Consider the following 16,739-nt stretch of genomic DNA (forward strand, 5'->3'; position numbering starts at 1 on the left):
ATGGTTACTTTTGTTGTTGTACATGGTAACGCCTTGTTTCTTGCTATTGATTGATTGAACGGTTGATAGTTAGTGTAAAATGACAGTTTTGCCTCTGGTGTTAGATTCATTAAATGATTATTGTAAAAAATGGTGTCTACAACGATCTAATTACTTCATGGCTTTTGCACGCTTCAATGAGAAGTTTTTTTTTAATTTTTTTTTAATATATATTAAAGGATTGAATGTTGAAAAAGTCTTGGGAGAAACATATTGGAATCAACTTTGTTTGAACTAATTTTATAACAAATATTTGAACTAATATTATAATAGATATAAGAAATTTAGATATGAATTTTGGGTTTTTGTTTTTATTTATATATTGCGATGGAGCCTGGATCAGCTTAACATTTGTTTTTTCCCCTACACATTTTTTGAGTTTTGTTTCTATTCAAATTTATTCATGGATCATACGTATTAATAACTTATAAGAGAAAATATTTAATGAATAGATCATTATTTAATGACAGAAAATGGCTTGCCATATGTTATAACCAAATACAATTTTAATAAACATAATTAAAATTTTTAAACATAATATCAAACATTACTTCTCATAATAATGAATTTTGTCAGAATTTATTCTATTATAATTCATTCTCTGGAGACTGGACATGTGTTACCAAACGCAACGTGTATTTGATATAAAAACAAACAACAATTTACCGATCAAAAGAAAATTAGAGGTGAAGATAGTAGAACATATATAGCTACTCCAGTACTCCTATATATCCTATGTGACACACAGCCGTTAGCACCGAATGAATGACATACGAGAGAGAGTCATGAGAAAGGGGCAGAGGTTCGTGCATGGATTTGCAAAATCCTATATATATATACGAAAGGGGCAGAGGTTCGTGCATGGATTCGCAAAATCCTATATATATATATATATATATATATATATATATATGTGTGTGTGTGTGTGTGTGTGTGTGTGATAGTGACACTATAGGATTTTGCTAATGTGTAGCCTAAGGGCACATAATAATTAATCAACTTTAGAAATATTTTCTCGAGAATTGAAAAAGTAGTGACAGTTTTTTCAATTTTCGAGAAAATATTTTAAAAAATAGATGGCTTAATGTGTGTATACATATATATATATATGTATGTATGTATATGTATATAGTAATGTATGTATAGTACCTGTGAATATATATATATATATATATATATATATATATATATATATATATATATATATAAACAAACATATATGTGATTTCCTATGATAATGATATATGCATTCATCCATAGCTATCAACAATGATGTAACAAGCAATTATGAGTTTAAATTGTCTGGCTCTTTCAGTTCTGAAAAGCTTTAGTGTGTGGGTTCTGAACAAGAAAGCTTGAGAGGATTTCTCCTGTTCGTCTGAACAAGTTTGTTAAGAATATTTAGGATATCAATATAGTGTGTTTGTAAAAGTTTTATTGTACATTCAAATTGAGCAACACTAGGAGTCATCCCTCAACCTCATGATATAAACTAGGTTTGCCAACTAAAAAACCAGTTAGATTCAGATTGGGACATCAATATTCTCACTCAAACCTTTGATAGAAACACTGTTTTACCAAATTTTACAAATTCCTTTCCACCTGATCAGCAAGTCTAGGCTCCCCATAGCCAAGGTAAATTCACAGTCAAATCTGCCTACCATCTAGACCCAAAAAATTAGATTCCTCTCTCCCAAAAGAGGAATGGAAACATTATCTTTGGAAACTAAAAATTTTAATGAGATGTTCAAAATGCTCGTGTGGAAAATAGCTTGAGATGCTCTCTCCACAAAAGAAGCTCTTAACAAAAAATGGCCCTAAGATGACTTAAATTGTGTACTGTGCAATCGCCATCTAGAATCAATTGAGCATCTTATATATCATCCAATGCCCCTACACCATAAACACCATGCCACTCAACCTCTCTAAGGTAGCATCCATGTCTAATAGTGAAATTGCAATCACCATCTAGAATCATTTAACCGTTTCACGTTTGACATGGACACGCATATTTATTCCTTCCAATACCACAAACACTTTATCATTTCTCTCAAAAGAAAAAAAAAAAAAAAAAAAAACCCACAAACACATCACAGAGAAAATAATGATGCTTACATATATATTTTATAAATATTTTAATTGTTACAATATTAGGTAGAGAGGATTTAAACATTCTTTCATTTTATAAAACAGACTAAGAAATACCACCGAGCTACAATATTTTTAAACAATATATTACATCTTAATTATGGGAAAAAAATACATAATTTTTGTTTTTTCTAATTAGCTCAACTAATAAAATCTCTAATAGTTGATATAATTTTTTGTTAATTATATAAAAAACCAACCCCACTCCCCAAAAAAGACAAAATAATATCATCAAGGGCATATCAAACTATCAAGGCTTAACCAACTAACTCTCAATTGATTCCCAAGAAAACAAAAAAAATCTCAAATTACTTGTCAATAGCTTTTTGGCCTGAGCAGTGACACCCCCAAGGCCTCGACGCTTGTGGTGGCTCTGTCCAGAATTCAAAATCCCCAGTAACTCCACATAATTTTTTATTATACCATCATCATCATCATCATTATTTTAAAATATATACTCTCAATCATTCAAACACCCCCAGTGAACGAAGTTCTCCTATTTGAAAAATACAACCAAGTTATAGATATGGTGTAGTCCTAAGAAAGGTATTAGTGTTCTCCAGGTCATTAAAATGCTTTTGTTTCAACAGAGATAAAAAGAATATTCTTATATTTTCAGAGTTGCTCATAATCTAAAAGAAAAATGCTCCTCACTAAAAAGTTTTACGAAATTTCTGTATACACAGCCTCATGCTCGTGAACTTAATTAGCTCGAATTTCTGTGTGCATGGTTACCCTCTAATCCAAAATACCTACAACGAAATGAAATTATGAGAAATACAAATGGCCAAAAAAGTGGTTCACTAATCACTATAACTCTCAATCTCAAGTAACTTGATTGAATGAGTTTTGGTCACCTTCCTCGTCCGTCCATTAGATCAGTTTCTTTGAAAATGAATGTCGAACCTCTCTATGTTGAAACAATAAAATATAAATAAATATATTTTAAAAAAAGAGTAAAACCTACCATTCCATATGCTAAGAGGTTGATACCAAGACTGGTAGAGAAGACAAGACTAGAAGGTGAATGAAGTACACACCAGCAACTAGTCCACCCTTCTCAATGGGCTTTCATATCCCAAATCATTTCACACACACATTCGTTTTCCTTTAGAATTCAAGGATTCACCCAATTAGTTCTCCTATACACAAATCTACAAGAAACAGCTATAGATGGAAGACAACCAGAGTTTCAGCCATCTCAGAAAAGTTGGTCCAAGGTATGCTTCCTTTCATCCGTGTACTTCTTCCAATAACTCTGTAAGTGCTGAAGTCGATTTTCATGTATAAGTGTACTTGGTTGAGATATGCTTCCAAATAAGAGTGTATACCTCTCTTTATTTTTATTTTTTTTTTCGAAAATGATTAGAAATACTATTAGTAGCTGCCCACAGCTTGAAGCCCTCCCCCTGTTGTTTCCGATGCCTTTATGATGTGTTCTAAAGCATTAGATAAAGCAGCAGACCTTGATGTTTTGGATCATCCTATCCAAAACTTCATATACTTTTTTTTTTGAAAGTGGACTTCCATTCATATAACTGCGAAAATGGAGTACAACAGAGGGAAAAACACAGGTACAGACAAATACAAAAAAAGGAAAGACAAAACTAGGGAGGCTCCTTTTGGTGGAGAAGGTATTGTAACACCGGGAAGGGGGGTGACTCCTTTCCAGACCTGTGTAGTTCCTGAAGTTTGGGCAAGCTGAGCAAGGTCATGAGCAGCTCTGTTGTGCTCCCTTTTCAAGTGCCGAAGGGTACAGCTTGGGAAAGAGGAGAGGAGGCCGAGAATTCCATCGAGGATGTGTCCCAGGGGGCCTCCTGTTTTCCTTTGCATTCAATGATTCCACAATGGTGAGGGCATCGGATTCAAAGGCAGCCCGTGTGATATTCATCTCCAGAGCAAGGAGTACTCCTTGTTCAAAAGCAATGACTTCCACTGAGTCAGCTTCGTAGCAGCCAGGGAGGACTTTGCTCATACCAGCAAAAACATGGCCAGAAGAGTCTCGGATGGTAATTCCTATGCTTGAGGGGCTGCTGTCATGGGAGGTTGCTCCATCCACATTTATACCACCTGGTAAGTTTTGGTTTATTATCCTTATCCCATGTAGATGCTCATTGGTATGTAACACTTCGGATTGTCTAGATTTGTGTGTCGATTTGGATTGTGAACATGTGTGTGTGTCATAAGGGCTGAGTTCCACATTCTGCGTTTAGTCTAAACTTTCCTGATCAATGTTGTTTACATAATTTACACTTTGATTTCAAAAGACGAAATTTCAATTTATATGAATTACTTCTCATCAAGACCAGAAAATTTTAAAATCTACCCTGTAGTCTGCGACCTCATATGAAAATAAAACAGAATATTTTATATATTTTGGTTAGTATGTTAAACACGTACTCAATTTGTCTTGAACCCAAAACCTTAGCCTTCATCTCATAACAGGATGAGATGACAGTATCAATTGAGCTATAGCTTACAATTAGGAACTGGTTTGGATAACAATACCAAAACAGAGGTAATTATACCACTGTCACTACACAATCATAGTGAATATGAATTTAGAATAACGTTTGCTTGATACTTGACAACATTCTTACACAATCCAAAGTAAAATCACAACAATGGGTATTGCATGTTTTTCAGACCATAGGGACAACATCGTAAAATCCGACACAGATCACGTTATAACTAGTTTCAAAAGTTCATTGCCCCAAATCATACTAAAAGCCCCCCCTTTTTTTTGGTTTTAATAGCATGGTGGGTCACAAGTTCAATCAGTATGGAACCTAAAAGAGCACTGATTATATGTTCCCAAGACATAATAGCATAAAGATCACGACACTAACAAGAGTCAGCAACATATTTCATAAGCCTTGAAATTTGGTAATTTCTTGTCAACAAATCTACAACACCATAAGGAGCACAAACAGACAATTCTGTACCCATAAGATTAGCTTGATACTCCAACATAGAATGATCAACATTTGTAATCTTTTCCCCAGCTCTTGTTCTCCAAAGTTGACTCATCCATTACCCCCTTTCTCTAGGTTTGCTTTTCATCATGCATCATCTCCAATCCTCTCAGCGAATAGGGTGGTACTGTGTGATACCACGTTTTGGAGGCAACTTCCTCAAAATGAAAAGGACCAAAGAAGAAGGTAATATTTCAACCAGCTGCAAGAATGGGGGGAAAGGAGAAAAATCAACCTCAAGAATCATAAGGTCATATAAAACAAATTCAAAATCTAGAAACGATACAATAAACATCAAGAATAAGACACTCCAAGATGAGTTATCCCAGAACAAAATTCAGGTACACAAAATACATATGAAATAAAATCCTAATCTAGAACACTAACACAATACATGTTCAATGAACATTCCCAACCTACAGCACAAGAATAACACCTTATCTAAAGCTCAAGAATAACACCTTTCTAGATGAGTTGTCCCAAAACACAGTTCAGGCCATTAAAAACCAACAAACACACACACCCCTACATATTAATCAATAAAATTGAAGACTGGCTACCACTGAACCAAAATAAAACAAAATAATGATAATCAGGGTCGAGATGCAACGCCTAACCATACACCCAACACTCACTAAGTACAATTCTTAAAACATCAAAAAACTTCGTGACTCTAGCATTTCCATTATGTTCAAATTATTTTTTGAATGAGAAAGTCATTATTTTTTCAACTGTCATTTTCTATCCAAGAAGAAAGGGTTTACCTGAATTAGTAATTATAGAAAATCAACCACTACAAGAATATGCCCTCATAAAGTACAACAGATGAAGCATACCAATGTAATAGTTACTTAGAGCATTCCCATCTGGCTCACCAGATGTTATTTTTAGCAAAACAATTTACCTAATCAACCCAAAAACAAATGAAAAATACCTCAATACTCTTCTTGAGGGTACTGTTCATCGCTATTGGTAAAACAAAATCATTTTTTATTCACTCTCTCTCTCTCTCTCTCTCTCTCTCTCTGTGTGTGTGTTGATGGAGGTGCACAGTGGGTTGATTCTTTGGGTTGGCATGCTCGACATTACCACCACCGGTGCTTCGAAGTGCTCACATATTGGAGATTTGTGGGTTGATTCTTTGGTTTTGGTTGATTTATGAATGATTTTTTTGGGTTGATTTGTTTGGTTTGGGTTGATTTTTGTGCAATGGTTAATTGTGGTGGTTGTTGTGGGTTGATTTTTGGAAAGAGGAAAAATAGTATTTAAACAGAATGGATATAGAGTATTGAGGCTAATGTAGTAGAATGTGAATAGTAGATTAGCTGAAGTAACAAAAGTTGAGTTTTGGAGGTCAATTTGGCTAAAAAGTGCATTGAGCCTAATGCTAATGCTCTTATAGCGTGAAAGCTTCGCCATTCACCAAATCAAGTCCATGTAATTAGCCACATCGCCCTAACTCCTAGACACTTCCAACCAATCAAATTAAGTCAGGTAACAAATACAATGTACATTTGCTGTTCAAGTTACTATATAACCTGACAATCAAAACAAGATCAAGGGTCAGTTTGCCATCAGATTTTCCTCTAGGATTATAAACCAAAACTTACCAGGTAGTATATGAAGTTTAGAATAGGATGATCCAAAACATCAAGGTCTGCTGCTTTATCAAATGCATTAAAACACATCTGCAGCGAGGGAAATGATTTTAAAAAGTTGTTAATCAGTGGGATAGACATCAAAAGAAGTGAACAGTAATAGAGTGAAATTGTCATCATCAATTGATCAACTGAACAGCCTGAACTAGGAATGACCAAGCAGCAGGCACAGGATTGTAAATAATTTAGGTCACAAAAAGTATATACACACCAAAATCATACATAAAGCATTCATGTATAAACTTCTGAAATTAAGTAAATATCGACTGACCACCCTAGTAGCTTCATCAGTATTAAACTAAGTAAACATCAAACCAAGTCCACTTTTTGGTTTTGTTGGTTTAAGAAGCAAAGGCAAGGTTTACGGGAAGTGAACCTGAAAAGAATCCAGGTGAACTCACCATAATGCATCGGGCAAGGAAACATGTAAAACATATGGTGGTCACATAGCCAACCTGCCCAAGACAAGAGACCCACAAAAATAAATTCAGAAATTTTAAAAAGAAAAAAGTGAAAAAGTAACAATGATTATTTCTAAAAAAGTAAATACCTCTTGCAACTTCTTACGTCGTCCTTTGGATTCTACAGGGAATCGCTGCAGCATCAAAAAGAGTCTGACAGAAGATGACAGCTGAAAATGTTAGAAGATGACACAAGGTATATGCCAAAATTCAAAATTATGCAGTTATGCCACATCCATGCAACCACATTACTAAGTGATTGAAGATGAGGGATGCCAATGAACAATTATAATTAGGAGAATGATTCACCAAACTAGATAATCAAGTAAGGTGTCACACTGTCAAAATTTCTACCATAAATTGTAGGTAAGACCTAGGAAAATGAGACAGTCTCAACCTGCTCTTATGAGGAGAAAATTTGTCATTTGAGCTAGAGCTCATTGGCAACATACAAATTTTTACTAAATTTCCCAATTTCTTCATCCCATTAAAGGAAAGGTCAAACTTTTTATTCAAATACTCTCAAGTCTCAACTCATTGGCAGATAAAATGCAGATTTTCCTAGCCAAAAGAACACTGACCCATAAGATAGTATAATAAAAATTGAGAGAATAACTCAGGCAGCCAGATTTTCACATAATTTGGATCAAACTGGACTAGGCACAGGAAGAGAAGACTAGCTATAGTCCAAAAAGTAAATTGTTTGCCAAGTTCTAATTAACAAAAATTGAAAATTAAAGCTCACAAACCCATTGAAGGTGAGCTTAGGTTAATGAATGAAGGAGGTTGAATTGACATTGTCTGGTATGAATAAGTCCAATGACATGAAAAAGACATGTCTCATTTTCCTTTGTGTGTGTTTATACTATTTGGTTTCCTGGAGTTAGAGACTGACATGAACACAAGGCCTCAGGTGTAAGCATGCAGATAATATCTTGTAAGTGTTACTGAATGAGCTATCCATTTGGGGCAGAAGAAAATCAGCTGACTAAACTTAATGCAGGGGCAAGTGGATTTTGGTCTATACCTTTACATATACTTATTTATATATGATGCAACCTTGGATGAATTAATGTTGATTGAAAAGCAAGTGCAGCAAACAAAAAAAAAAGAAGTTACCTGCCACCATAGAGGAGAAACCCCAGGGCTGCAAACAAAGAGACACCTGCCAGAATACATGGACCAGGACCCATAAATCAATATCAGGATTAACTAAGCTTTACAAAAATGTATTTAGCGTATAGTAGAAATTAACCTGCAAAGAACATCTTAGATAGAATGACCACAATTGGTAAAGGCTTCCACCACATAATCAACCACATGGCAATCTGGATCCACATAAAACTTCAGTACATAATAGAGTAAATTTGCAGATCAAACTATCCTTGCTTATAACATAAAATCTTATATAATACTCTTTTAGCTTGCATTTACCATAAACATAATTCTATAGTCAACAAGCATGCAACATTATGGATCAAGTAACAAGTATATGATATTGCCAGGATCACAAGCAGAACAGGTGCATGCATAATGATCCCACCAACAAAACTTAGATAGTAATTAGGATGGGTATCAAAGAGTGCAGGGAGAATAGGGAGCATAGTTTCAGAATTGAGATCTAGTACAGGGAGAGTGGGAGACTATCAGATGTACATTACAGACGTGCATATCACACACGCACCATTGGTACTATGACATACACTAAACAGACTGGATAATTATTGCACAATACTGTATAAAATATTTTGTATAAAGCAAGAAAAGCTTAAGATATAGAGGAAAAGCATTGTGATATCTCCAACACAAACAAAGTAGACGATCATTCAACATAAAACTTGCAGGAACCAACTCTCATAAGTCATAGCATGAACCTCTGAGTGAATGGTCAATGAAGAATTAAAATGTGAAAGGAGCATTAAAAAAGCAGCTCAGCATCAAGTCATGTCAACCATGGATTTTTTAATATCATAGGTGACTTGCAAACCATCTCTCTCTCTCTCTTGATATCTCTTTTATTTATTTATTAGTGTTTGCTCTAATGGAAACATTAAGCTACATAACAAATATAACCTCCAAAAAAATATGAACCAAATCCCACCCATGAGATCAAAAAGGTCATTTTCAAATGCTATATAGAGATGTAGATACATATATATATGTATGTAGTAAACCTTATATCCATTTTGATATGAAGGAGAACTTCATTTTTGTTTGCAATAACTTTCTCTTTTTTTTTTTTTTTTTCGTGTGTAGATTGGGGGGTGGGGTATTCTCCTTGTTTGGATTGGTGAATTAGAACTTGAGAATCCACCGCGCGCGCACACACACGTATAAAATTCAATGGTTACAATGGGGGAGGGGGGATTTAAACCATGAATGTCTTCGTTGGAAACACTAAGAGGTGTCAACCAGTTGATCTACAAAGCTACTGACTGCTGGAAAAAACCCACCAAATATATGGCGTACAAATACAATAATAACTAGATGCGAATATGACTTTCATTACCCATGATCCAATCAATGACCATTTTAGCTATCATAAAAGAAAGGAGGAAAAAGGTGAGGGGCAACAAATACTAAAATCATAAAACTAGTCTTAAATATCACAAAACTAGACTAAAATATATGACTTCACAAAGTCCATATGCAGTATGTTTATATCTTATATCTCTCAAAAAAGTAGAAAATTGTACAAGGATCTAACTCCAATGAGGATTCAACTATAAAATACCAGGTAGCGAAGAAATAGACGACAAAAACCAACCAATGAAATCTAGCTCAATTAGCATCTCCTCCCCCCAGGGATAGAGTGGAAGGCTCAAGCCCCACTAGATAGCTAACTTGCTAATAAAAAAGAAAATACATGACCATAAAATGATCAAGAACAATTTGGAAACATCAAGCTTCACTCCATTTGTTTCAACAAAAAATAGTTTTCTCCTATCTTTGGTTGCATCCCTCAAATGATCCCAAAAACATATTCCACTATTTTTCACAATGAGGTCAAAGGGTGCAATGTTGGAGCTGGATTGAGGATAAACCTATGTCCTCGACAAAGGAATGTGATGGTTCAAAATGATCAAATGCTTGGTGTTGTTCAACAACGTTAGGGAGAAAGGTGTGTGTGCACACACACATACAGAGGGGGGGAGAGAGATTCTTTTTCTTTATTTTGTTCTATCAAGAATGGAAGCCATGTAACATGGAAAATTTTTAAGCATTTAAGCCATTTTTGGGTTATTTTCCATTGACTTTAGAAAAGGTCTTCCATTGACCAAATCTTCAATTGTACCAAACGTCAAAAAGTGTTTTATACCAAAACAATTTGAAGAGTTAATGAGCTAACAAGAGAAGGATTGTGATTCAAGTAGCAATTTTGACACTACAGTGTTTAATGAAAGGAGTGTAGACATTGTGCACTCATAAATGAGGAGTGAGTAGTTAAATACATGGATTCATGTTGCATTTGATATTTCTCTTTATTGATGCCACATTATACAATAGACTTTTAGTAAATAAAAATTTGTTCAATCCATAGTGACTTGCTTGTATTCAATACATATATCAGACACAAATTTAAGTGAATTGCTTGTATCCAATACATAAATCAGACATGCAAATTTCACATTACTCGAATTACATGAATCCCACACCTAACCAAATTTCAATTCAAATGAGACAGTTATTTATCGCCAATCATCGATATTTGATGAACGAACGTAACTACTATGGGTAGCACATGTAATCCGAGATAGGTTTGAAAAAAATATTGAAGTAATAATATCCAAGTGGAGTTTATCAAGTGAAAAAAGAAAGACTTTCAAGTAACCGAGCATTTTACCATTTTTCTTAATTAGATACGAATTTTGACAAATCCATCATTGGATTACGTTATCTTCATGTATTCTCCATGCTTGCAAAATTTCAAGATGATCAAAAATCAATAGCCATGTCATCAGCTAATTGTTTAAATTCAACATTTTGTAGTTTAAAATAATGCATAAAAGATAAGTTTATGGATTGAATAGTAAATAACATCTAATTGGCATAAAAATTAGCATACATATTAAGAACATTTAAAACATGTAATCCAACTGTGGAATTTTCAAAATATGAATTTAATAACAAGTTATTGAGTGCTGTAACATTGTTTAGAATTATTACTTATATAAAAAAAAAACATTGCTTAGAAAATAAATAAATAGAAAGATAAAAAATGGTAGCTAGGTTAAGCTCAAGGGGTCCATAAATTCTAGGTGCCACAAATTAGAAAAGGAAGGAGATGACAAAGTCCACCCAAATAAAGAATTCAAAAGCAGGTATTTCAACTCCATCACGCTGACTACTTGGTCCCCAAAGAATTGTGCCTTCCGTTTTCTCCATAGACACCACATGAGACAATGGAATAACTAACCATATCCCTCCAATAACCCCTACTGTACCTCCAACTCTCTAACATCTCCTAATCTGAAAATGGCATCATTCAGAAACACCAAATAAGCATAACAACGTGGACCACAATTCCTAAGCCACCTCACAATGTAGAAATAAATGATTCACATTCTCCTCACTTATTTTACACATAAAACACCACCCACAATGATTTTTTTTTGATAAGTATAAAACACCACCCACAATGATAATACCCCTCTTTCGTATATAATACACTGTCAAAGGGTCAAAATCCTTTCTAAAACCACACACCAGACAGAGAACGTCAAGGGAACATCACCCTTGGTAGGGGAGGGGTTTTACAAATATTTTTCCAAGGAAACTATGATCCACCCCCATAAAACCATGCAATAGCTCCATACATGGAAACCCTTTTGGGCGACGAGATCCACGACAGTCTATCTCTCTCACCAATCTAGATCCTTTTTCCTTTATTTTTATTATGTAGGAGAACTTCACTCAGATTAGTTGAGCATCGCAGAGAATACTGAACAACAATCCTTATTATTAACCAAACTCCTATGGGCAACAAATCCCATCCTCCAGAACCAGTTACTGGGTAATTCAAGGGCATTTCACCCCTAACGGGCTAAGCAGTTTATCCTATGCCCAAGAGGGTCTTCCCAATCTAGATCTTATAGTAATCATATTATTTATAAATGTAAATTGTTCAAACAAATCTACAAGGTATGAGGCTAGGCAATGATAAAATTGAGCACGTTTAATTAAGGGTATTATAAAATTGAGCACATTTGATCAAACATTGATAAGTGGCTATGGAGGTTCACATAAGAGAAGGATCATTCGTGGAAATGATTGGTTTTAAAAAAATAAGAGTAGGAGAAGATGGTTGGATCTACAACCCCGTTGGTATAACAGACAAGGAGAGTTTGTAAAGCCATTAAAGTTGGGTGGGATTCTTTTGATAAGTAATAAGATTTTAATGAAAGAAAAAGGGTATAACCCAAGTACACAGGAAGTATACAAGAGCATTTATAACCACAATGTTCCTTAACCAATCATAAAATGATACATAGAGTTAAATTTTGGAATGATCTTAGGTGCATTGATAGCACCTTGGCATCCATTTTCATTGATCTATTCCAGCTTGTAGCGAATAAGGATGCTAGGGTGTCCGTGAATATGGAACTATCCTATGGGAGAGTGCATTGGAATCAATTTTTGTGAGACATGCTCAGGATTAGGAATTAGACTTCTGCTAATCTTTTTTGAGGTGTTGTACACCACCTTATTAGTGAGGAAAGGAGAGGGTGTTTGGGAAAGTAAACAAAAATGAGTTCTTTAGTGTGCACTGATACTATGAAGAATTAAGAGAGAATGATGCAACAAATTTCCCTTGGAAAAGCAATACAGAGGGTCAAGGTTCATTTGAGGTGGCTTTCTTAGTTTGGATGGCTTTTTGGGGAAGGATATTCACAATAGACAACCTCATAAAAGATAAAATGAGGCACGTTATTGTAAACTAATGTGCTATGTGCAAACAAGATGAAGAGCTGCTGATCACTTGCTTCAACATTGCTCAATGGCAAGGGACTAATGAAATTTTATTTTTGTTTAAATTGGCTTCTTCATTGGAATCTATAAGTAGAGATGAGTGGAAAACTAAAAAACATGGTTCTTAAAATGGTAAACAAGGTCATTTTTTGCAAAGAGAATATTTGGAAGCCTCGTGTGGGGAGTAGGGGGGAGGGGGGGAGAGAGAGGTAGCATTTGATGGCAAGGGAGCATGTGGCCGAATTGCATGGGAATAGTTATACTCAGCGAAGTGTTGGAAGGCCATGGGAGTACGTAATGGGAAGGCATTTTTGGAGGAAGATTCAGATGAGACTGTTCAAGAACCAAGGCCTTTCCTGAAGACCAACTATTGTATGAGGAACTTGGAGGAGATCTTAGTGAAGGTCTTGTGCACATGATGAAAAGACCCTCTCAACACCAAAACAAGAGACCAAAGAAGATTGGTTATGAACCAACATCTTCTTTACCACATGTAACATGGGTGGGCGAGTGTGCAACATGATCATATATAGTGGGAGTTGAGAGAATGTGGTGTTCAAAGAAGTGATAGACAAGCTGAACCTCAAAATTGAAAATCATTCCCATCTTTACATACTTTGTTGGTTCAATAACAGCATTATGTCATGATTACTGTGAGCTGCATAGTACCATTCTCTATCCAGAATTAGTACTTCAACGAAGTTCGATGTGATGTGGTGCCCATGAATATATGCCATATTTGTCTTGAACAACCTTGGCAATATGATCATCAAACCATTCATGATGGGAAGAAGAATATTTACAATCTTCACAAGCTAGGTCCATGATATACGTTGCTACCAATGAAGAAGAAGGCAAGTCCGAAGCCAATAGCAATAATGAAGGAGAGACCTAAGAGAATCAAGTAATAAGGACAGAGACATGACGGACTTGCAAAGAATGTCCAAGATCCGGGAGTCCAGTGCAAAGTATAATCCAAGAAAATCCCCATATATTACCTGTTATCTTTTCCCTATATTTGATATCCAATAATAACCTGTTCAGAAGCCCCAGGGTCCTCCCTCTCAAACAAAACCCAAACTTCTGAATAAAGGTAATTCCCAATCCGCACACATTACTAAACTTTTTTTCATCCAAGATTCTAGAAATTCCCAAACTTGTCAACTGATAATGTGGCATAAAATTACATTAAATTCCTTAATACATGATTCTTAGAAAATTAATAAGTCAAGTACAATTATAAATACACAGAAGATTCTTCAAATCAATTGTTAGCAAAATGGAATATATGTAAATACTCAACCATGTCATTCATTAAGTCTCAATTACACTATATACAAAGCCCCTAATAATTGTTTAATTAACATGCTAAATTGTGATATAGAATTTCCATATCTCGCCTCCGCTTAGTTCTAATAACTCTTTACATTGATTTACCTTAAAAAAAAAAAATAGTTAACAAAGGTAAATGGAAAAATAAGTTGGAAAAAAAAAAGAAAGGTTAGCTAGAGGCATATCATGAAACAGAATTAGCTTCCTCATAGAATGAATCCAACTTCAAACCCTCCCATTTGCCGGGACTTAAAGTGAAACAATAGGCCAGAAATTTCACCTGAACAGCATAAACCACAGCATTAATCGTAATGAAACTTGGTCTCAGTCCATCAGTAGATGCAGCTCGCGCCTGTTTTAATGCACATCAATAGTTATTACGAGTCCACATTTTCCACCTTTTTTCTAATAAGAGTAATCAAACCTCTTTTATCCAAAATATAGCAACTTGGCTTCGAATTAAAAGCCTAACCTGATAGTAAATCTCTGCCCAGAAAAGAACCAAAAGTGCGTATGTTGTGAAGAAAGCAAGACTCGGCGTATCAAGCAAGACATGTTGGACAATCTAATTGACATTTAAGCTAACACGTTAGAATCTTAACACAATTGTTATCGAGTGCAAAGATTTAAAACAGAGCACAAAATCAACAACATGAAACTACGAAGAAAAAAAAAACCTCGGGCCTCAACTTCTGGATCTCCCGACGAAACACGAAAATTAATGATCGAACTGTAAAACAGGAATTGAAACTCAATAATAATAATAATAATAATAATAATAATAATAATACACAAAATTAATCCTCGACGATAATAATAAGAGGAAATTAATAAGGAGATACAAACCTCCATTGACAACGAAATTGAGAAAGTGGAAAACCTTCTGCGTGGTCCATCCATATTCTGGTACTCTCAATTGTATCCGAATTAATTGAACCTTAAACCGCATAATAATAATAATAATAATAATAATTAATTTTACGTAATTACCAAATTCCAATTGATAAAAACCTAAGCGGCGAAATTAAAAATTAAAAAAGAAAAAAAGAAAAGGTACCAGAGCTACGAAGGAGACGATGCCGAAGAGAGCGGCGAGGATGTGATAAATACGATCCTGCCAGAGAGGAGAATCGTCGATTTGGTCCCACCAATTCGAAGCGTTTTTGAGTTCGTACGCTGCTACCATCATCGCCGTTGGTGGGCTTATTACGCTACCGCCACGACCCATCACCACCGTTGATAATATGATGATCACTCTTAACCTTACCTTTTTTTTTTCTTATCCAAAGAACAAAGAAAGAAAGAAAGAAAGAAGAAGAAAATATATAATTGAAGAACTGATTCTTTTATTTCTTTGTTTTGTTTCAATTTCAAATTGTGGTTGGGATCAGATTTTTTTGTGTTTTTGTTTTTGTATTTTTATGGGGAAAAAAAATCCAAAAAAACGAAAGGCGGAGGAGCGGAGCAGGGAGGGGAGAGGGTTATGTAATTGTAATTGTTAGCGGCAATAGAGGCAGGCTGTCGTCGTCCTATCTGGCTTTTTTTAGCTTTATTATTGAATATTGACACTCCCCCTGCGCTCTTACACCTCCACGTTGCCAACACATCATACCTCAATACCAACAAATTTTTTTTTTTTTTCTTTTTTGGTAAAAAGGAGTCCATTCCAACATCATCATTTCCTATCTCTCTCTCTCTCTCTCTCTCTCTCTCTCTCTCTTCTTTTTCACCAATTTTCTAACTTTTTTTTTAATTGTATTTTGAAAACACAACAGGAGTATTCAATATGATTTAAAATAATGCTAACGGCTGCAATTTTGGTATTGACATGTGAGTGTATTCCTTTATCTCATTTCCTTCTCCTATATATGGATGTGTGTGTTTCTCAAATAAAAAAAGACTTGGTCTTATCAAGTCATCCTACATCGATAATGTGTGATATTGAAAATGAGTTTATCACTTGTTCCGCTACACTAACTGCCGCATGCAGTTTTAGTGTTGACGTGTGAGTGTATTTCCTTATATCATCTCATTTCCCCCATATATAGGTGTGTTTCTCAAATAAAAAAAATGATTTAAAAATAAATAAATACTCACATAATTTTAAAATAATGCTAATTTAAATATTAATGTAAAAATATATTATTTTATGAAAT

General features: G+C 34.8%; 1 protein-coding gene across 1 annotated transcript; it reads right to left on the bottom strand.

Annotated features, from left to right (window-relative positions):
- Positions 1 to 4,737: 4,737 nt before the first annotated feature.
- On the bottom strand, positions 4,738 to 16,201 carry LOC142627200 (tobamovirus multiplication protein 3). Its single transcript, XM_075801006.1, has 11 exons — positions 15,641 to 16,201; positions 15,430 to 15,520; positions 15,261 to 15,313; positions 15,056 to 15,148; positions 14,864 to 14,935; positions 8,537 to 8,609; positions 8,401 to 8,446; positions 7,371 to 7,434; positions 7,222 to 7,275; positions 6,773 to 6,850; positions 4,738 to 5,364 (listed from the first exon to the last, which is right to left on the bottom strand). The coding sequence occupies exons 1-11, from the start codon at positions 15,809 to 15,811 to the stop codon at positions 5,272 to 5,274; spliced, it is 888 nt and encodes a 295-aa protein (XP_075657121.1). The 5' UTR covers positions 15,812 to 16,201; the 3' UTR covers positions 4,738 to 5,271.
- Between the last annotated feature and the right edge of the window lie 538 nt (positions 16,202 to 16,739).

Source organism: Castanea sativa, chromosome 3 (genome assembly GCF_040712315.1).
Source record: "Castanea sativa cultivar Marrone di Chiusa Pesio chromosome 3, ASM4071231v1".
NCBI classification, from domain to species: domain Eukaryota; kingdom Viridiplantae; phylum Streptophyta; class Magnoliopsida; order Fagales; family Fagaceae; genus Castanea; species Castanea sativa.

Bases quoted from the DNA above. Each gene is read 5' to 3' on its own strand.
- LOC142627200 (XM_075801006.1), bottom strand. From the start codon at position 15,811: ATGGGTCGTGGCGGTAGCGTAATAAGCCCACCAACGGCGATGATGGTA. The intron at 14,936-15,055 runs GTTAGGCTTTTA...GCATTAAAACAG, and splicing joins GGGCAGAGATTTACTATCAG to GCGCGAGCTGCATCTACTGA. The intron at 6,851-7,221 runs GTGAGTTCACCT...CCCTCGCTGCAG, and splicing joins TCCTTGCCCGATGCATTATG to ATGTGTTTTAATGCATTTGA.